We start from the raw sequence: 24226 nt of genomic DNA on the forward strand, positions 1-24226 counted from the left end.
ACACCAGCTTTTAGGTCGTAATCATGTTGCATGAGATGAATATAGTGTAAGATAAATCAGGGACTAACGTAATAATGACAAAATAAAGGAGTACAAGATTTTATATTTTATGAGTTTCACCTTTTATATAGTAGCAATAACCAATTCTACTTGCGACGCACCTTTTACAAAACTTGTATTAAAATGTACAAAGATATATATATATGTAACTATATACACTTGGTCCAGCTCGGAAGATCATGATAAAAGGCCCAAAGAAACAAGAAAATATGGCTTGATTACAAAATTGTTAAAGAAAACACAATTTACCAAGAAAATATAGTAACCATTATTATATAACATCGCAAATATCCTTCCAAAAATGATAATAATAATAATAATAATCGCCTTAAAGAAAAGCACCTTTACCACGAAATTAAATTTATGTGATAATAGTATATTGCTTTGTAAAGCTATAAAAGCGAATTGATGTTTTAATAATTGACTGACAGCGGTATATTAAAACTTACCTCGACTCACATTGAAGATATTTGTACAATACAAATACGGTTAAGTATATGAACCGTTCGCGACATTACACACCGCTACTTGAATTCTTTGAGCATTAAATGTACGGTATGTAATACGATATCACGGTATACGATAGACACGGTACGACGATTAATTGATTTTATCCCTTCACGAATGCTTTAACATGATACTGCAGGCCCTAATCCAGTCAAAAACGTGTGTTGTGAATGAATCACTGTGTTACCACTATACATGACGTCATTGGAAAAAATTAAATACGATGCATGGAATAGTCAAACAACTTCTCGTTGAATGGTTTATGACGTAACTGCAGCCAGCATTCGTAACATACCTCGATTAAACCACAAATCTTAAGATGTGATATTAGAACAACGTACATGGGTGGAAGCTGTGTAGGCCTATAACATATACACGTACATGAAGCCATTGACCAACATATATAGATTCATCAGAATCATCACCTTTATGATGGTGATAACAAGGCATTGATATGGAACCATGGTCGAACTATAAGTGCACAATTGCATTCATTTTTTACTTGGTAGAGTATTGTGTACAAATGGAGGTTTGGGGGTGATGGTACTCTTCTCGAGTAACCCCCCCCCCCCTGCCCCCAACCGGCCAACATCTCCAAAGGCCATATAAATTGATATTGCCATACCATTCAATAGCGGGGCATGTTCCATATGATATAGTAACTCTGCTTGACCTTGATAGAAACCTTGATCGAGTGAGTTAAGAAAGCGCTTTACAATGAAAAATGTATGGAATTAAAACAAAGAAAATCCCGCACTAAAATTTAATTAAGAATGCATTTTCGATGTGGAAATGATTAACCACTGCAGTATGTAGACACATGCAAAACGAATATTTTTGGAGGTGTCAAACTGATTGATTAGGGCTTACAATACTGAGCAACCAAATAAGTTACCTTTTTTGACATATGAAACAAGCACCCTGTGTTAGGGTATCTGTAGTGCTGAAGCAGACCTTGACCTGATATATATTACATTATTTTCAGTCATATCGATGATAAAACCATATTGAAAGGAACATAAATTTTACAGGTGAGAAGACGGTTTGATGGTGACCTTAGCTATCGTACTTAAGCTGTGATATGAACAAAAATAAACACCTGGTGTTTTTTATTGTTTTTTTATTTTGTTTCATCGACTTCAGAATCTAGAGAATGACTAACATAAAATATATACGCATATATATACACCCCGGAGGGATATGTGTCAGTTTCGAACAACACAAGAAAAATAAACGTTCCGCCGGTAGAAACCTTTTCTCAAACTGTATGAGGTTATGTCATATTAATGGTAGGCCTAGGCATATACACGTGGGCGCATTTTCTATCCCCACTTTCGATGGTTACGTCACTACGAAAACTTTCCACTTTTCAGTGCCACAAGCAGAGCTATACGTTTCATATCACATGTATTGATAACGATACACTAAGTGACATTGGGTTTGATAGTGTAATTACTATTTATGTACACCCTCGATCGCCGTGACGTTGACAATAGACCACGCCTGTTATGATCATTTGGACATATCGAAGTGGGAATATCTTGTGCTACCCCGTGACACGTTACTCCACCAGGTATAGGTCCCTGATACAGTCCCCCTTCCCCTCTCCCTCCCCCCTCTCTCTCTCTCTATGTCAGAGTATATTTCCATGCCTTGTAGGTAGTGGTGAGTCCATACTCGTGTACTCGTCTTCTAAACGTATAGTTACCTGTACTTCTATACTCACACGCGTGGATTTGTACTAATGTACTGGTACTCGAGACATTTTGGAAATCTAGTGAAGACACAGCACAATGTCATCGTGAAAGCGCTTTTATCCTTATACTATTGTAAGGAAAGTAACATTGCAGCTAGCTACGTATATAAGAAAGATGTAAGGGAAGTGTGAAGACCGCTAAAATCGCTATAGATCTTTCTATACATACGGTTTGTATCACACAAAGTAAAGAAATCTTTCATGTGATCATCAAAAGGTCAAACCTCTTGGCCCCATTTTAACTAGATGGGAAGACGCCCAATTATGTCGTTCTGTACAATAACAAAATCTCTTCAATTGGTTTCTAAGGCAAATATTCTTGCAATAATAATCATTATAATAAATGAAAATGTCAAGTATGTCATAAACAAGGCAATAAAGAATTCTCAGATAGAAACAAAAACAGCTAATTTAAATGTGGTTAATATCCCAACAGAGTTCGTCTAGAGATCAAATAACATCCTTACGGAAATCCCGGAAATCATATATATATATATATATATATATATATATATATATATATATATATATATATATATATATATATATATATATATATATATATAAACTATGTATATATAAACTGAATTTGAAAACAGCATTATACTTAAAAGTGAAACAACTTGATGAACGCTACCATTTATGTAGAGTTGTGAGCTTTCGACATCTTGACCAGATCATGTACAATATATATATAGTTGGATGCACCTCCAGTACGGTAGTTAAGAATCTGCCTGTGAGGTTACAACCGTTTGGATCCTCCTCTTAAAAGGAGATACAAACCAAATACAACTTTTAGTTTATATGACAGAGATCTTTGTGACGAAAAGCACCCCCCCCCCCTAAAAAAAAGCCTTAAAAATCCCCCTTTTTTCGTTTGGAAGATATCCTAGTTTTTATGTCGTTTCTTTGTTTAATGTTTTATTTTGTCATATTTTCTTGTAAGCTAGAATGTACCCAGTCTTGCCAACGAAACCAACGCGATCCTTAAGCGCATGATAAGAGCTAAATATTTTGCATTCAGCATTTGGCAAAATCCATCTCTATTACCAAAACAAAAAAATTAACATTTTAATATATATAAGAAAAATATAAAATAGTTGACAGAAGTTGGCACATGTGACTCGATTATGTCATACTTAGTCTTCAGCTTTTAGCGTGAAGCAACATTCAAATCTTTGGCAAAAGTTTTCTTCTTTCAGCTGAGTGGGTTAGTTCTTCATGACAGTTCTTTGTTTTATCACATTAACTTATGATGATGGCTGGGTTCATATGTCTCCTGGTGATGACCGAGTTATTCAACGTTCCATCCAATAGAGAAAGTTCTTATTTTATACATTTTATAAATTTAAGTATAATAATACGAATAATCATAATAATGATGATGTAATACGGTCGTTAACCGTACAAAAACTTATATTTAAGTATTGTGTTTTTCAACCTTACATATCGAACAATAATAATAATAACCCCTGGTTTCAATTTGGTCTAGCTACTAAGAAGGAATAAAAAACATTTAACAATTGGTTTGCAAAATGTAATTATACTGAAAATTTCAAAATTAATCTAGGATTAACCAGACAACAAAACTGCAGAGTGGTTTCGATGATGCTGTATGAACGATCTTATATGAATGTGACACACTAGGTTGTAGGGTATAGCCAGGATGAACAACATATTTAAATCTAAGTAGTACAGCAAAACGCATTGAGATATGACACACAATATTCACATTGGCAGCTGATGACCGATATGGTAACTTTTCCTTTATTCAGCATACAGATTGATCTCTACCAAAGACAACAGGCTTCTTCTCTCAATGTGATACACCTTCAAGCTGTACATTAAGTAGGCGCCGCGCCACTCGTAAGTCCCGAAAAAAATTGCGCCTGGTTTGCCTCTAAAACGTCTAACTAGGCGACAGTTAATTTTCGTAAACGGCGCCTGGTCATTCCCCCAACGCACTTCATCCAAACCTGAAGTTTTTATTTGGCACTGAATCTCGACAATTGCGAAATACAACGGGCACCTTCAACAACGGAAGCAAAGATATAATACCGATGATTCACAATAACAACGTATGTACAAACAGTACAACGTTTCATTACACACCTTTGTGTACACCCATATACGTACATGGCAACTCCAAAAGTTAGCGACACATTTAAGTCAATGGAGATTTGGTCGCCGCTTCTGATTCTTATCTACGGATGCCCTTAAGCTAAATTCCCATTACCAAAATCCTCTCCTATTCTTATGAGGCGTAACGCACGTGTTAGCTAAAAGGCTGGTCGGTGGGAGATACGGTAGATTGTAGATTATATGACAAGGTGTCCACAATTTGACCCTGGTGACTCCAAATGACATTTGACCTCCACCAAAAACAATATGCTTCTTGTACTTAACGTGTCACAACTACATACTAAATATGAGATTTGGTCCAAGCTTCCCTTCTTGAGATATCGTGTTTACAAGCAAGTCGTCAAACTTACACACACACACACATCCGCCTGCATGACTACAAAGGTTACGATTATCATCGAAACCAAAAATGAGAAGTCGCGCGAGTTCACTCATACAAATTTTCCTTTTCAATTTCAGAAAGAGTTTATATACAAAAAGAAGATATATATATGTAGATATAGGAGTGTCGCTATAATAGACAAAGAGTATATATTCAATGAATATAGACAAATAATTTAAAATGGAATGTAATTATACTACGAAATTATCGTCTGGGTATTGAAAGTGTCTTTTCTTATTCTTCTCTTTTTTTATTCTTTTTTTATAAATCTTGTACCGATGATTCGGTATACCGTGGTATTTTGCAGCTTGTACAGTTGACATACTGTTGTATGATACGGTATTGCATACCGTCTACCGTGTATTGATACGGTTGTTGACATACCGTTTATGTTTTCACCCTGTACCGCTTAAATGGAGAAAATAAAAGGTACATAATTATAATACAAAAATGCATTACATCTTTTTTCTTTCCTTGGCTTGGATTGAAAATTTCTCCCAGTCTGTCAAGTTCTGACTTAATTAAAGCAGTTTATATATACTACTCGGAATTAACTATGCAGAGTACAGAGTAGAATAGAGTAGAATGGGATCAGATAGACGATATGTAGAAGGGTAGGTGATATGGAGCAGGATAGGCGATATGGAGTAGGATAGACGATATGGCGTATAGAGTAACAATAAGGAGCCGGATAGGCTCTATGGAGTAAGATAGGCAATGTGTTATAGGATAGACCATATGGAGTAGGATATGCGAAATGGAGAGGATAGGCTATATGGAGAAGGAGAGGTTATATGGACAATCGATAGGCAATGCGGAATAGGATAGGCCATATGGAATAGGATAGACAATATGGAATAGGATATACAATATGGAGTAGGATAGGCGATATGGAGAAGGAGAGGCGATATGGAAAAGGATAGACACTGCGGAATAGGATAGACCACATGGAGTAGGATAGGCGATGTGGAGATTGATAGACAATGTGGAGTATTACTGATGACATGTAAATAAGATTTCGACAAGACAACAAGGTTCAAGGGCGTAGGAACCGGGGGGCTGGGGGCGCCAGCCCCCCCCCCAGTGAAAAATGTGGAGGGGCGGAAGTATCATTCCGCCCCCCCCCCCACTTCGCAAGTCAAAAAACCCCTTTTCATTTCCAAATGAGAAAAAAAAATCTCATTTGGAGCACTAAATTGCATCTAAGGCCAGGTGAAAATACAAAATTTAGTTTACAAAATGGAGTGGGTGTTGAAGTGTGCTATATTGCACCAAACTGCATCTGAGGCCACCTGGAAATGCAAAAAAATCCAAAGGGGAGGGGGACCCCTCCCCGTAGACCCCTCCCCAGGCCGGCCATCAGTCTTCAGCCCCCCCCCCCCCCACTCAAAAGTAACTTCCTACGCCACTGACAAGGTTTATTATAGAAGTTATCCCAGCGGTAGTAGGAGTGTGTTATAAACGGTTTTAGTAATGCAACACAATCTAGACTAAGCTTTCCTTACTACTGTATGTAGTATATGCCTCCTAATTGCAGGGCTCTTCTTGAAATCTGAACCTCTCTAGACACCGTTTCATGTTGCAAACGACCAAATTACACTCGAAGGTCACAAATCAATCACCAGAAACGCCGAGAGACTTATCGGACACTCCATAATTTTGCAATATACGCGAGTATGGCCGGCCTATCTTCAATATATAACATGTTGTGTGTTTTGTATTATTTGACCCTTGACCCGAACTGGAACTATACGACATGCAATTGTGGAATGATTATTGGAAACACAGCACTGCGTATATGAATGCAAATGAAATTGCAATGTCATTGGTGTATACATCTGTACTCATCTTGAGTGAATCTGATAAAGAGAAGCAAGACAATTACCACTAGCAAATACGAAAGCGCCCTCTCAATCGCCCCACCTTACCCCCCCCCCCACATCATCCCCACTCCCCTTCCCTTCTGTTCTCTTCATCTCTCACACGGCCCTTAAATTACCGTCGTAGGGTATGGATCTGTTGTACTTTTCAGGTGTTCCTCGTTAGACCATTCGTTGAACTGCGAAAATCTGGCTGCGATACATGACGCCGTGAGTCTCGCATCCGGGTCTTCATCCCAGCACTCTGTTATTGTATTTGCTACGGTATTCATACCCTGTAATGATAAATCGAGTAGCATAAAGAATGATGGATTCATTTTATTAACTAGTACAACTAAGGTATTGCGTGATGATAGGACGACATGAAAACCTACAAATAAATCTGTTACTAAATTTTGCATTAAGAACGATAACATTAGGCAAGTTAAGTCAACGTTTCGCAGTTGAAAATTTAATATAACAATACCTTAAAATTTGTGAAAGCCAAATTTCTGTATTTGGAAAAATTTGTTTAATAAGTAGCCAATACAGCATTATCAAATAATGGTGTGTAAGCATTCAGTTACATTGAGGTATACTTACATGTATGCAGTGGTCCGAATTGAACTAATGTAATGTCTCATTACCTTAACTTAATTTACTCATCGCAAACCCACAAAGTTACACAAACATTCTATTAAAGGGATACATCGGTGGCAGATAATCTCACATTTACATGCAATTCCAATGCAATTCCACGATGTTATAGTTGAAAACCTCATCTCACTATTTTGGTTTCTCAAAGAAATGGAACCTATTTTAACTGCAGGCTTAAACCTTAATTCTTCCCTGGACTGGTCCACAGTATGTGATCTACATGTGATGTCATATATTACGGCAAGTGTTATTAAACAGCTCTTTTTTGGTGATTTGTTCTTGACACTTGACAACATTTGGAATCTTTCCTTAGCTGTCAAGGTTCCCTTTTTTTGTAGAATCTCATCAAAATACAACTTTTTCTGTAGAAATATTAGTTTTCCTCTGTGAAAAAGAGTGTTAAATAAAATAAATAAATAAATAAAAATTGTTTTCAGCTGCATTGCAGTGATGACATCATCCACCTTTACTGTTGCCAGATGCATTCACCATTCACAAAGCAGCACCGAAATTTGAAAAATGCATATCTTCGCCAAACAAAATGATACATGATGGTGATTTCGACTACAAAGATGGAGACAATAATTTCCAGCATTTGAACTTAAGCAATTTCGGCAGCATTAATAACTTCAATTCTATATAGATATGCTGTGTTTTACTACTCACGCAAATCTCCCGCCAAAATGGCGGAATTTGAGGGCGTTCCAGACGTTTGCAGATAATCGTCCTCATCTCGTCCAGGTTGGGATGACGACCACAAAGCTGTTCCGTATAAGGAAGTTCGTAGTCGGGAACATCTTCGGAAAGAAAACGGTTAGAAATGCTTGTTTTTATATTTTTTATGAACCATCATGATCATAAATGCGATGACAAGATAGATATTTTAATAGGAGTACAAAATTGAAATGGTTCCATTTACGACAAATTTGTCGTTGTTTTTTTTTTCCTTTTTTATTTATTTACTTCTTCTTCTTCTTCTGTTTTTTCCTCAAAGTGCTCTATTTGTAATTTTTTATTTTATTTAAACTTAACCAAAAAAATCATGACAAATAAACGCAAAATACGATTGAGAAGGGCAAAATTTCATTATCAAATTAGATTTTTTATTTATTTATATGAATATTTATAACTTACCAGGCACAACTGTACATCTTCTGGCAATCTCCCATATCACGAGACTTAATGAATAAACATCGATCTGTTTAAAACTCTCGATATTTTGGAGATTAATTTTACTTTCGAGTGCCTCTGGTGCCATATATCTTGGAGTCCCAACCTGATAGGAAACGAAGGATAGAAGAAACCTACTTAATGAAAGCAAAACTAGTTGGAAATGTGACATCTGTCGAGAGAAACACTCCAGATGATTTTAAAGTTTCTTTGGAAATCGGTTGCTGTGTTCACTGATTTGAGGTTATAATTCACACCGAAACTATTATAAATATATACGATTTATTAACAGAAGACGTAAACGCTTCTCTCCTGTATAGCTGTATGTTAACTCAAAAATTAGCAGGGCTGAATTAGCGAATAGTGAGTGGATTTGTTTCCACTTAGCCAAATGTTAACGCATATCAGATCTCTCGCTTCAATTCCGTAATCCTATGGACGACCCCATACCGGACACTGTTACAGATACGAAAAACGTTCTGAATTAACTGTCTTCAGTTATAATTCAGTGCTGATGAAACAACAGTTTAAGTACGTTCACGGTGTTTGAGCCCTGACCTGTTAATGACATTATCATTTCTCAATGTTATCTGAAACGACATGATATATGATATTCATTGAATATCTTGTCATCATTACTTCAGAAACCACTCAGTTTTGGTAAAAAATTAAGAATTTTGTCAAACTTTTGGTAGCACCCGAACAAAACTAAAAACTAAAATAAGATCATCCCTCGAATAAAATGACTTAACCTTTTCAGTTTATTGTACAAGGGACTCTGTCAATATACATATATGAATGTTTTCTTCTTCTTTGAAAACCTGCCTTAATTCTTTGTAGATTAAATAAAAACAAGTTTCTCGAAACCTTTACAGTTCAAACCCTAATTCTCAGACCAACCTCAACGTTCTGTGCATTGAAAATACAACAATAAGAATTAACTGCCGTTCTGCACCCATACCGCAGGTCACTCTCATTTTGCCCACATGGGTGATATGGGATTCATTGGATCATTCAATTCGTAATTAAGCAGAGAGTTGACACGCGTCATGGTGTGACAGTGGCAAGCGCAATTCGCTTCGTTTGCATTGCATTTTGAGTTGTGCAATTGGAAACACACAAGAGTATACATAACTTCGCGCAGGCTTACATGTGACATGTGTCTCAGTTCTGACAATATTGAAATGAGAAAAGTAACTCTTTTTTTTTTCTTCAAAAAAGTGAGTTAACGCTCAAACTTTTTAAAGCTCAAATGTTTACCTGTCCGCTGTTGGCGAGTTCTCTTTCTGATGCCCGAGGGTCCAACTTGAGGGCGAGTCCAAAGTCTGCGATGACGCAACTGCCGTCACACTTCATCAGTACGTTACTGCTTTTAATATCTCTGTGAGCGACCGGGTACTTATTCATAGGCGGGTCGTCGTCAGTGATATCGGCGTGCAAGTGAGATATACCACTGGCAGCCGAGCAGGCCATACGGCAGAATTCCTCCCACGTGACAGTATTTTGGGATAAGTAGTCGTGCAGCGAACCGCTCGGGTAGTACTGTGATATCAACCAGTATTGTCGCTGTGGTTGCGGATACGAAATTTGACGCACCTCTGCCTTTAAGAAGCGAATGATATTCTCATGCTGTATCATAACCTCGGGATCACTGAAGAGTTCCTTCTCCACATTCCATGATGTCGAGTCGAATTCGTAAAATATCTTGACCGCCACCGTCTTCTCTTTGCCCTCCAAGGTCTTCCATTCCGCTCTCCATACGGCAGCGAACCGCCCTCTGCCAACCACGTCTTCTAGTGTTAGATTGAGTGGAACGTTATCGTAGAGGGAAGGACTCAGTGGTGGCGTCCCATTCAACGCTTTGGTGTCGCTGCACTCAGTACCGAGATCTAAACTCGTCGAATCGGTATTACTCGTGACTGTGCACATACCGTCCGATCTTTGCCGATGGATCTTAACGACCACAGTGAACATGGCTGACGTTGCTATGACAACGCAGACGATGGTTCCGATGATGATGACGGCAATTATAACCGGTTCTAGATTGATTGGATTCTTCGACTCGGTTCTGTCTTCTTTCGGCTCGAATCCTGCAATGAAGTAAACAACAACAACATTCGATTCACTTTTCCAATAGTTTGCTAGCCTGCTGTATTATATGGTCATGATGGGTAATATATGTATTGTTTATTATTATTATTCGATGAGCGATATATTTTCTGTTTCAGAATACAAACCATTGATTTTCAAATAAAAGACTTGAGTCAGGCTACATGAAAAAACGCAATGAATTGTGGGAATATGACGTAATATACAGGGTAAAATGTGATGGCATGTTTTCCCTCATCGATAAATTCAAACGATTATGCTATAGGTAATGATTTGATGAGTTAACCGAAAAATATTATATGTGTGCAAAACTGACACAAAAGTTTGCTTTAATAGAGCGAAGGGAAATCAAACCCAACATGTACCGTATATACCTGTTTCAACGAACACCCTTCGAGGAATGCACGTCCCACAATGTATTGCAAATTTGGTTTCTACCAGTGAATGTTTAATACCTTAGTGTTTCCATCAGTAAGATTAAAGAAAAATAATAACTTAAACACTGATCGGGATGATGGGAGTAAATGTATGAAGGTTAGAGTGTTATATGGTAAGGATATTGCTGGGGGTTGGCCGGGTGATGATGGAGGTTTATATACCTTGTGTATAACATGAAAATATATGCACAGGTAACATTAGATATATATGTATATAAATAAATATATATATATATATATATATATATATATATATATATATATATATATATATATATATATATATATACATATATATATATATATATATATATATATATATATATATATATATATATATATATATATATATATATTTATATATTTATATATATATACGAATGCTAAGGCAACTGTACTCACCCAAAATACACTCACTTGTAGTGGAATAGGTATACTCAACGTATCTTAGCAAAAAAATTACATAGACGTGGTTTTAATCTCATCATTCCCCTTTCTTCATTGGTTCAATTTGCTACGAAAAACCCAAGTGGCTGGTATATACTTGCGACTGGGTGTTTCTAATTACATTCGGTGGGTGATTAAGACATTCTGATGCAAATACAACAGACTGAAACACAACGATCACAATGCGCGTACGCGGCAAACAGCCGATCTCAAAAAGCCGATCTCATTTCAGTTTGTCAATTTTTTTGCTAATGCTTCAATGGTAATTATAAACTGAATTGATTATTTAAATCAAAATGTAAAACCATCACGTTCTTTTGAGAAAAAAAAAATTATGGTTTGAGTCTGCGCAGAATGTAAGCAGATTAAGCGCAGCTTATCACGGGGAGACCATTTTTTTGTTTCTTGTTTTGATACAGTATCACCATTTCAAAGGAGATCTCTTTTTTTAGATATATCAATCGCGCAACAGCTCTCGGTGTGTTTCGGTCCTTTAGACTCGACTGGATGGAATGACAGTATAAGAGGGCAACATTCAAACAAATTAACAAACAATGGATTGTTCCTTTAATTAAAAAAATGAAAATAGATGCCTTCACAATGTGATGTTATGTTTGATCATGTTATTTGTAGCAGCTATTTATAAATGTATATATGCTGAGTGTGATATGCCTCCCGCATATTTCTGTGAAATATAGAGTGTTATGTATACAATGTTTCGTGGATATAGTAGCACTTATATACAATATTCCCTTCCCATTGGCATCCCAGTCTCTCTAAGTTACCAACGACTTCAATTTTGCCCTTCGCTCTATATATAGTATCGTACCACCCCTTGTCGGGGAGGGGTGGGGGTATAGTAACGGCGATTCCTTCATACCATAGACTGAAGACTTTAACACGTCTTAGAAAACATTACAGAACCAATCACTTCAATCTTCCATGTTGTTCATTGTTTCTGTAGAGGTGGTAGATTACTTGCAACTTATTTAGCTGAAATAATCAAAAGGTTTCTAACATGAAACAATTGATTTCACACTTGTCGGAAGTCCACTTCAACAAATCCATGATGATATCTTATATTCGAATAGTTTTAAACGGACGTACTTCTCCCTTCCTTCTTCGTTAATTACTTATTATCCTTATTATTAATACTATTATTATTCAGTTTGTCTCTTGCGGGTTTTTTTTTAAATTTTTCCTCGGTTCACGGAGTCAGGTCAACATCACAATCAACATGTCAGCCTCATCGAAGCAAAAACAACGTGCCAAACTTCGAACTTATTGAACATTCTAATTGGGTCGAAGTTTACTGCAGAAAATAATGACTCCGTCAAACAGTAAATATCGTACGTAATGAAATATACGACTGACACAACTTTCAACTTGAAACACAAATACTGATATAATGATATTTTTCAGCGCTAGAAAAGATAATAACACCAACACCCCACCCCATCCCCACCCTATCCCCCAACCCATCCCCACTCTATCCCCACCCAATCCCCACTCTATCCCCCACCCCATCCCACCTATCCCCCACCCCGTCAGACAAATGCCTAGTAAACGTCGGACGTTTTTCACCACTTGGGATGAGAAAAAAACCAGCACAAACACGAAACATGAAAGAAATGCTTAAATGAAAATATCGAATTTTTTGAGGAAAAGGGTTTTTTGTACACTGCCCGTCGTTCCCTTTAACGTATATATATAGTCTCCTAAATCTCCTAAATATGACTATATGATTTGAATGTTGATGGTCTTGTCCTGAGAAAAATAGCAATTTCGGACGTATACGATAAAGCTTACGATCACTCAGTTAACATGGAGATCACTCAGTTCTACAAAATAAACATTTCACAGAGGCGCACGTTTACCATTGACCTGAGAGTCTGAACTCCTCAGCTCTCCTCCCCCCCCCCCGCCCCACACAACCATAACCCTTCAATAAGCTTCACAAAAAGCTGCATTTGACTCAACTGGCAAATCAATAGATAGACTTGATAGTTATTCTGGGCCGTTTCATTCCCCTCCCGATTACCGCTCTCCGTTATCTACCCCCACCCCCCCCTGCCCGCCTATCCCACCCTCCCACCATCACCCTTACTTAATATATACCGCACTCAGTATTTTACTCGGGTGATTTAGCGATTCCTCCTACTTGCATAATTACCAACAACCCCCACTACTACCAACCTTCCCCACCCTCCCTCATCCCCCATCGCCCCATCCTCCAAGCACCACCATCATTTCCTCTCCGCCAATAGCCACACGTACATAGACAATATACTGCGTTGGATGCATGAGATGCATACAAACCTTGTGGGAATTCTTCATAGTCAATATTTGTCAGGTTGTGACTAGTATTTCTCGATTGAGAAGAGCTTTTCTGTGTAAATAAAACGTCCTCATTTGCTGGGAAGTTGGTGGCGTTTGGGTAGAACAGTTTAACGTTGCAGTTGTTGTTTGTACAGGTACACGTGAGACCGTCTGAAAGCTGTTAAAAAAAGACAGTGTCAGATGCTTATAAGGGACCTTTGTTTTAAATTTAATTCACACACACATGTATTCAACCAAGAAAATACCACATATTTAAAGCGTCCTCTATTTGTTAAGACCTCCCCTCCCTCACTCTACTACACCCCTCTAAACCCCCTCTCCACCACACCCTTCTCAGCAATACCCCCACCCCCCCTCCCTCACTCCCGCGCCTTTATAATTCCCGTCTTTATTACCCCTACCTCTTTCCTTATACATGCTAGTTAGCCTATACATGCTGCGTATGTAGTACAAAACACGATATTTTGCTTTAAACTTACAAGGCAATAATACTCTATCCGTTCTTGCAAGGGAAAACATGACAGAAACACAGTTGAGGAAGGACTTTTAGCTGCAAGGCACGCCATACCGTACGAAGAAGGGTCTCCCTGTGGACATTCCGTCACATGTTCACAGTCGTGAGTACAAGAAGCAGTGGTTTCATCACAAGATAAAGTTGCATTGACGCAATCGTAACATTGTAACGGACTAGCCAGTCTGGTGAATGACGTCAGAAGAATGATAAAACCTGTAAAACAATAAAGAAATTGAGTGAAAGTTACAAGCTAAAATCACTCAAGTTGGTACACACGGACGAATCACGTCGACTGTTTATGTGTGCGTGCTTGCGCGCGTGACCGAGCGCGCGGGTGTGTGTTCGGCGTGTGTGCTTGCTTGCTCACATTTCTTAAAAATCCTCAAGTACCTCCCACAGTTCAAAAACAGTCCCTAAAATATTACATGTAGACGACCAGGCGATAACTAGAATTTCATTCTGTGCTATGGTTGAGAGAAAGGTAAACTAGTGCAGCAACAAACAAACCTATGCCAACCTGCCCATTTGAGGGTATTAGCATATTTTTTGGTTATATATATATATATATATATATATATATATATAGACCAATCTATGCAAATGGTCAATATTGTTTTCCCGTTCAAGGTGTAAATATTGTGTATGCACGAGGTATGGTAATATATGATATCTCGTGATCGCTTTGCTAGTGTTGCGTATACTGTCACGCAACACTGCAGAAACGCACTGTCCAGACATATGTTTCGTGCATGTCTACGTTACTTCGCTGCAAAATGCGTGGATTAGAATGCCAAGGTCCGGCAACTTGCAAATGTGTATGCCATGAGCAGATTTGTGCAAGCTATAAAAGACCACCATGATATTTCGAAAAGAAAAGGTACTTAATTAATTAATTAAAGCTTCGAAGTTATATTGTTTTTCTGTTTCTTTACATCCAGGGAATGAAATAATTGAAAAAGAAATCGTAGTAATCTAGATCCAATTCCGACGGATTTGCCATGTGGTACGTCAGTGTGTACTATGGCTGTATATCTTTTATGACAGAAGAGCCAGGCAGTGAGGCAGGCATGAAGTTTTATATATGAAACGTAATATATATATATATATATATATATATATATATATATATATATATATATATATATATATATATATATATATGGTGCTCCATGGGACCAGTATACAGGATATACCACCAAACAAACAAAAAGTCTATGTTTGTTGTCTGCAGGCTCCTTTAACACATATAGAAGGATCAATCACCCACGCTTGGCCCTTCTCACCCTCAAGAGATTTTTATAAAGGTCGTAACCTGTAATTGGGAGGAGATCTCAGTATTGTCCTGTTGTCCCTACAAATTTCCTCCCGAATTGCTTCAGGTTGTAAGCGACATACATTCCTATGACAACGCATGTGACGAGTGCACAGGATGGATTGAAAAGAAATAGAACATGACAGGTATACTGTAAAAAGCTCAGCGCAGAAGCGTTTGTTATGTGTAGCCCGTAATTGTACATTATAGAGGCCTACCTGTCATATATAATGTATATAGGAGTATGTTTATACGACAAGACACTGGTATGTGTGTCTATAGCGTTAAAGCCACATGTCACAGACTGGTTTCTGTCTGAAGTTTAAAGTTCACATAGTTCTTTATTAATATTCTACTTTTTTTCTGGTGCTAAAAATGACTTCCACCCACATACCCCACATGCCCCACATACCCCACCCCTCCCTTATCTACCAATATTCCAAAAAGCATGTCCCATATGGGCGTATATATATATATAGGACGGAAGGGCGTTGAAACTGGAGAGAGAATACGGAAGGGTGAGGGGGTAGTTACCTATATATTTCCTATAGCGGGGTTGTGGATATTTGGGTGCACTGATACCGGCCTTTTGATAAATGTTCGTTGAACTGATCAACATAACGCTTTGCTGTATATTCAGTTGATAGTCTCTGACGTTTTGCTCACAGGTGACTATATCTATTAGAGCCTTGTGCATGGTTCGTCGGCGTTGTGTAGATACGTGGTGCCGAGGAAACATCTCACAACCCGAGTGGGGTGGGGAAGGGGAAGGGGGAAGGGAAGGTAGGGGGTCCTGGGAGCAGTAAGGTATCCTAGTCCATCTTCTTATGCAATTGATTTGTCTCAGTGTTACTGAAATCATTATTAGGGGCCTACTGCATAGCGGGAGTGAAAGTCATGATGCGTGCAGTACCGCCGTTTATGGTGGTTTCCTCCAACAACAACAAAAAGGAAGTTTGTTTAGAAAATGTTTAGTCGATACTTTCACGACTGCAATAAATATGTCCAATTTATACTGACTATATATACGCGTTACATGACTTGCTGTTCTATAAGATTTATATAAAAAAAAATTGAAAACATGTTTCCGACATTCGGCCATATTGTAACATAATTACCACGCATGCAGTGCATGCATGGTCTATTATGTCACGTATCTAATATAGTACAAATCTGGTATTATTAACAATGCCTATTTTAAGCTTCGTAAGAGGAACAAATATCAAGTTTCCTGTGGTTTTCCGTCGAGGAGAGGATATTTGTCATATGGTTAGCTTGTTTTCACAGAATACAGAAATGCCCTGCTCAAATTGATTAGTTTAAACTAACTGACATCCGCACACACAGTTGATTTTACCAGCTCAAAATACACGCATTTGACTGGTTAAAGCATATTATTGCGTGGGCAGGCTTTAATATGAAAACGTGATGTCATCGGTGGAGTGAACAAAGGGGTGGACGCTATATGCCTCCTTCCCACACCTTCCATCACCAGTCACGGGAAGATGCATCCAGTGGTTTTATTTGTTTTTCAGCAGGCAAAAAAAATTTACTACTTCTAATTATACTCCAACCCCCCCCCCCCAACCCCAACCGCCTACTCGACCAAACACACAAAATCAGGAATATCAAAGCAACCTTGCGGTCAGTGCCAATCGTAGACCTTATTAAGTCTAAATATGACTCAGAATGCACCATCTGACTTCTGAAAAGGGACGCTCCACCCTCCCGCACCCCACATGAGATTCGGCGTCAACGACCCCAGGACCATACAGTCTCCTCCAGGAAATCCCTCAGGCGCCTCGGGTCCTCCCATTCAGGTTCATTCCCTTCCTAAATCAGCCGGGCATTTTAGAATTTGCCTCCACCACCTTTGAAATCCTGTGCACGCCACTGTATAGCATACGTCTCCACCCCCTCCCCTTCCCTGCCCCGCGGACACACGCACAGGCATGCACAACGCAACAATTAATGTATGTTTATATTTACGTAACAATAGGCATGGTCAATGTTAAAAAGTTTTTTATAATTGCTCCAAACTTGTAGCAAAAATGGAATAGTTCATTGTTTTTTAGCTTAGATTTATTCTGTACTTACTGTTTAACCCCTCCAAAGTAACCCCCCCCCCGCCCCCCCCCCGCCCCCCCCCCGCCAAACATAGAATTGCATCCAACAAAGAGACAACTCATTTTTTATACAAATATCGACCAATGAAAAAACTTGAAGGTGCCAGTATACCAAGCTTCATTTTTCATAACATTTATTTGTTTTTTCCCAAAACAATATCATAGATGAAAGTAAATATACATCATAACAGTTTAAACAGGTATATAAGGAAGTGTTACATAGCGAGGAGCCTGGGGGTTTTAAAGATGGCTTTATAGTCGCCCAATTAATTTTTAAATGTTGTTGACTGTTAAAACCATACTGCTAACAGTGCGGGATGTATTTCTATAACACTTTTAACTTTTGAGAAAAGACCTCTTTTTAACAGCTGATGTTCATCAATTGAAATGATTTAACTATATCATATAATACACAGACCATTAGGTCAGCGCCTCGGATGGAAGACTATACCTCAATCGGGAATAGATAAAACTTTTTATATCTTAGAAAGACATGCTCACAATGTTTTACCAAAATTTTCAAGGTCAAACTAGTCTTGGAAATGTTCGTCCAAGGAGGCTGTGGTTGCTAATATGAAGTTAAAAGAACTTTCTTTATTACGTAATTACAATTTTATAAAACAATGGATTAACATATATATTTTAAAGCTGAATATCTTGAAATCTAAAACAACTTTAGAGTTTAGACACATTTCTGGCAATCAAATTGATCTCTTTTCTTGGGCTATGACACATCAAAACTAACATTCCTGCCTATGTAAAGTTATCCATTCAATTATGTTTATGTTACAACAGAAGTGATCAATGTTTTCATATTTGCACCTAACTTTTAGCAAAAGTGGCATATGTCATAATTTCACCTTAGTATAGATATATTCTCAACTATACTGATCTGATCTCTCCAAAGAACAGTCCCATTAATTTTGTGTGTGACTGACTATTGAATATTAGTTGACTTTCTAGCGTACTTGGGAATAGTAATTCTGGTAACTGTTAATATGTACGTGAGACGTATGGAAATGAGGAAATTTGATATTTGTTGTCTAGTGCAGGTTTTGTCAATATCAGCTTACCGTGCAAGTTTTTTTTTTCTTGGGGAGGGTGGGGTGGGGGTGGGGGTATAGGTAGGGCGGGCAGGAAAGGATTGGGAAAGACATAGTAATGCAAGAGAAACAACCTATTTATTCACGCTTTAATCTCGAATGATGAATAACATAAAAACAATTTGCATAGTTTACATGTCAAAGATTGAGGACGTGAGTCTATGTGCTGCGATGTACGGATATGACCCTAAAATTAACACAGTACTCACGTCCTAACCCTCAACCAAATATCGGTTAATAATTCCCAGTACAGTGTCATTTTGGCACCTCCAAGCAAAAATGTGAGACACATCTATTCGACGTATCGGAAGAAATCACACTACCTCATTGCACTTATGTGTGTAATATAATAATCTTGTTGCAAGCCTACATACTAGACTTACCAAAGGTAGGCCGGTTAGCTAGCCAAAGCAAACGTGGTTATGTATGGTTAATGCCGGGTCGACAAACTTAACCGACAAACGATCCAGCGCCCTCAAGCCCGGTCCCCTTATACGACCAGACTGAACCCACGTGATCATGGTGGTGTGAGGTTAAAGTCTCAATACGTGTTTGCTGATGAATTTCGGAAAACAAACTTCCGAAGTAGATTCATTGTTTCTTATTCTAAATGCACTCTGACCAGGTCGGTATAATGGAGAAAAGCTGTCGCAATCGAAAGAAAGAAATTTAGCTTTCTGTTGCCCTTATGGCGCGAACGGTTTACCGTAAAATCACTGCGACCGACCATGTCAGCATGTTCATTACACAAAATGTAAACAAAATAGTCTACACATGCGGCCCGATCAAGAGTTTAACGCAGTCATATACTCGTATGATCCACTTTTTACAATTCCACGGAGGAACGTCTGAAAACATCTGTTTATTCATTGCAGTGAAAGGAAATGACACAATTTCGCAAGCTGTATCGGTATGACCGAGAGAAAGATACAAGAGCAGGGACCTAAGGCAGGCTAGCCACGAAAGTAAAAGTAAGCCTAGGCCTAGGCCTAACGGTCGTAAACAAAAAAAAAGAGAGATTTGATTTGGCGCATGATCTGTTGGACGGGGCTTGCACATTTTGATTGAAGTTTGTAGAATCTACGGACTCGATAATAAATCTGGCGAATTTTATGCAGCTCAAAGTTTTGAACGACATATAACTCAATAAAAGTAACGAATATTGATATGAAAATTGCATAGAAATTTTAGTGCAGTAAGCTGGAAAGGTCGAAGTTTAAGTTTTGCAAACACGTACTGAGACTTTAAGTGAGGTATCGTGAGTCCCTCGTAAGGGAATAGATCATACACATGATCTCGGTTAACTTACTTTTTAAGAACAGTCACCCTAGATAGAGAAATCCTGGGCAAGAAAAAACATGACTTGATTCCCTTTCACTGAAGGCCAATCCCATGCATATGATGCAGTTACAAGCCCCCAATATACATTTGCTTCGTTTGGGAGATACCAGTGTTCAAAAGAAATGCAGGCTTCCCATTTAGTGACAATATGAAGAATTCAGAATGGATTGACAGTTCAGCGACCATTTTGAATCTGACAAGATGTATGCATTGTCGAGAAATGCAAATTGGGTATATAATGAATATTCATATAGGAACACATACTATACTTGACTGAACTGGGAGGGGGGGGGGGGTTGCACAACAAAATGTTACAGCTAGACTCCCAATTAATCTCTGCTCGCAAATATTTGATACAAAATGTCCTCTTGTGTGTGTGCGGATATAGGACTACAGATGGAAATACCGTAGGGGCGGCGGGAGAATCAGGGGAGTAATGCCCGGCCAACTCCCTGGGTGGACGAATTGTCTATTATCCATTCATTGCACTAATCAGAAGGTTCTTATGTATTCTTAGCATCATCCAATGATCGGGTTAAGCGTTAAAATAAGAAACAGATATAACGAATCGTTGAAAAGACTGTCTTTGTTGTTACCGGTTACTATGGAAACAAAACAACCTCGTATTATCTTTAAAACAAAAGATATGAGAATGCTCTAGTTAACTGAGGTTTGTAATATGCCCTAGGATATATTCGACCTGCCACCTTCGATTTAGTCGAAATGTTATAAAACCTGGTTCGGGCCATTCGTTCAACAGGAGCTCAAATTAGGTCGTCGAGCTCTCTTAGGGGTGATAATTAAAATGGTCCTGTAGTAAACCGTGGAGGTAAAACCTCCATGAGTAAACGTTTGGTAGTTCAGAGACACATCGTTGCTACGGACAGGCTGTATATATAGATTTTATATATATATATATATATATATTTTATATATATATATATATATATATATATATATATATATATATATATAGATATATATATATATATATATATATATATATATATATATATATATATATATATATATATATATATGTATATATATATATATATATATATATGTATATATATATATATATATATATATATATATATATATATATATATATATATATATATATATATATATATATGCTATGTTGATATTTTGCGTTACCATACACTGACGAAACTTTTTGCGCGCAACTAAATGCATGACAGCAGATATCAACTTGGAAATTATACTTTAATGATATCACAAACACAACTCAAATTTTATATTAGCGTAAACGTAAACTGACAAAGTATCATCGTGCGCGCTCTACTACCTGTCTGACAACATACTATCACCATGGAAATAATACTTCAACAACAATTAAAACACGACCTGTCAACCCAAAGTTGCTTTTAGTGAAAGATTCGGGAGTTGGTTCCATAATTACACCTTGACATTGCGGTTCTTACCGCAATTATAAGTCTATATCACAACAAACATTATTGACATATTTCTGAAGTCTTAGGAGATCCTCATGGAGAGTAAAAATAGGGCACGGGTGCATGGATTCAAATTAAAAGCTCTTATTATTAACATGAAGCATATTTCTTCATTAATATTTTCTTTGGGGTTTCTAAGTTTTTCCCTGCTTGATATATAAATATCGTCATAATGTGCCATATATGCCCTGTTACCATGGTGATTCTTCAAGACCCAGACTTGTTTTAAATATAGATGGCATGTGCGGCAGACTATAACAGTAAATAACTGGATGGGTACAAGCAACGTACAAATACGCCTACTTGGCGCTCTAAGAACGATACATGAGTAAACTTAGTTTTCTCATAACTATCCACACAACGGACCAGTGGAATGTCTGTCGTGAAAAGTTGCGACGATTTAAGCGAAATAGCGGAAGTTACATCAAGTTACATTGGTTCTATCAGTGATGTATATGTATACCCCTCCTCAGATATGACGACACAATCCCCCCCCCCCCCCCTCAGACAACGAGAAGACCAACAAACAGGCCATTGTAGATGGGGAGCAAAAGCTTACGAAGTAGGATACTGTGGACAATCAGCGAGTAGTATTTACACATGGCCTGAGAAGTAACACCTTTGGACAAATAAAATGTCCGGACAAATAAAAGTCAACTCTCGTACTTTCTGGGATATGATAAAATCTGTAAGAGATCCAAATAAAGATGGCGGCCACATTATGCGTATTGATAGAGAGATTTCGGGAAGGAACTAACCGAACACTTTGAAGTTTTCAAATGACTCCGTAAATAAAGATATCCCATTATGTTTACCTAAAATGAATGGTGGTTGTCCTGAATTTTATATTAATCTGGTAAATCCTCGATTACAAAAGGTTAAAGGAGAGGTGTTGCTTGTGGATCGGACAACATCCCTTGGGGGTATATGTCATTTTCCCGTCTGCATTAGCCCCATCCCGCCCCCCACCCCCTCCCCCATTATACACTTATCAATTTTCCAGGAAAGCTTACAAAATAGTAAAATTCATTGGCATGTGGAAAACGGCATTAGCATCCCCTGTTCCAAAGGTGAAGAATCCCAAACATGTAAATGATTTCAGAACAATTGAGGCTTATAGCGAGTAATGTTACATTTGACAGTAGGCAAAAGCTTCTGCTGCCACAGTTGATGGATAGTATTGATCAATATGGAGATAATCGTCAATTTGCTTACAGGAAATTTGGTGCATACGTGTGCTGACGCTGTGCTTTGACTGGTCCATGAAGTTGTGTCACGATTGAATAAGCAAGCAAACCCACTATGTCAAAGGTGCTTTTTCCTGGATTTCTCAAGTGCTTTCAAGACGGTCTTACTAAAGATTGATCTGGATTTATTACTGAGCCATGGCTATTACTTTGGCTAGCTCATTTCTTAACAGGGCATAGTCACGACAAGTTAAATTGGATAAAAGTGCAATCAGATATGTCTGAAATGAAAGTTGCTATGCCTGGGGGTGGGGGGGGGTCCATTGTCTGCTCTACTGTTTACTGTCTACACTGACGAATTTTTAATCTTACGATTAGCTCTCGGTCACAAAATATGCTGATGACACTGTATTATCATGCAAAATATCCAAGAGTTCAATTGTCAATGAGTCATTTGCATTATCAACAATCTTATTTAGCTCAACATACGATTAAAAGAACTTATTGCTCAACCCCCCCCCCCCCCCCAAAGCAGAAGGAAATGCGTTTTGCTAACATTAACATAAAGCATGAGGGCATCTTGTCATCTCAGTCACAAAGTGTTAAAATACATTAGGTATGCATTGACGAAAACCTGACGTACAACTTGTTATATATCTAAGATATTAAGCAAAATATATAATATTGTTTCTATATAGTTTATAGCTCATTTCGTGTCATTTTTTTAACAAAGGTGCGAAGGAATATGTTTTTATCTCTCTCATTCTGCCACATATTATCTTGGCTGGACCTATATGGTACCACCTAATACCACCGAGAGATGAGAATAGAACGATAGTACAGTTTATATAAGTATACTGTCACAGATATTTAATATAGATTACCAGCCATTGAGAGATATTGTGATTGCAGCTGCTATAGGAGGGAATTCATGAAAATTAGGAATGTCGAAAACCACCCAATGTATGCCCCACTTATACGGGCCTTTTGATTAAATCCAGCAGAAACCTAAAGAAATCCGTATATCTGGCCGAAATACAGGAATTCTTTCATTTATCGTGCTGCAATATATTCATCCAGTCCATGATTATTTATAACCTTTAAATATAATAATTCCAGTCATTGTTTATTTACTTGTTTTAAGAATCTTACTCACTATTTATACATATATATCTTAAATTGCTTTATACCACATTCTGTTTATTGGTAGTGTTGTTGATATTTGATAGATCTTTGAACTCCATTTATAAATATTTGCAATTCATATACTGGTTTCAATCAAGGAAAATATATTCGATT

At 37.8% G+C, this 24226-nt stretch overlaps 1 protein-coding gene across 1 annotated transcript in view; it reads right to left on the reverse strand.

Moving 5' to 3' along the window:
- Positions 1-6302: 6302 nt before the first annotated feature.
- LOC139966644 (TGF-beta receptor type-2-like) overlaps positions 6303-24226 on the reverse strand; it is a 33108-nt gene continuing 15184 nt past the window's right edge. The window contains exons 2-7 of the mRNA XM_071969891.1: positions 14346-14593; positions 13846-14023; positions 9794-10623; positions 8498-8639; positions 8030-8160; positions 6303-7002 (exon numbers count right to left, since the gene is read on the reverse strand). Of these exons, the coding sequence (XP_071825992.1) occupies positions 6838-7002; positions 8030-8160; positions 8498-8639; positions 9794-10623; positions 13846-14023; positions 14346-14593 (1694 nt within the window). The 3' untranslated portion in view covers positions 6303-6837. The remainder of the gene's footprint in view (positions 7003-8029; positions 8161-8497; positions 8640-9793; positions 10624-13845; positions 14024-14345; positions 14594-24226) is intronic.

Source organism: Apostichopus japonicus, chromosome 4, assembly GCF_037975245.1.
Source record: "Apostichopus japonicus isolate 1M-3 chromosome 4, ASM3797524v1, whole genome shotgun sequence".
NCBI lineage: Eukaryota > Metazoa > Echinodermata > Holothuroidea > Aspidochirotida > Stichopodidae > Apostichopus > Apostichopus japonicus.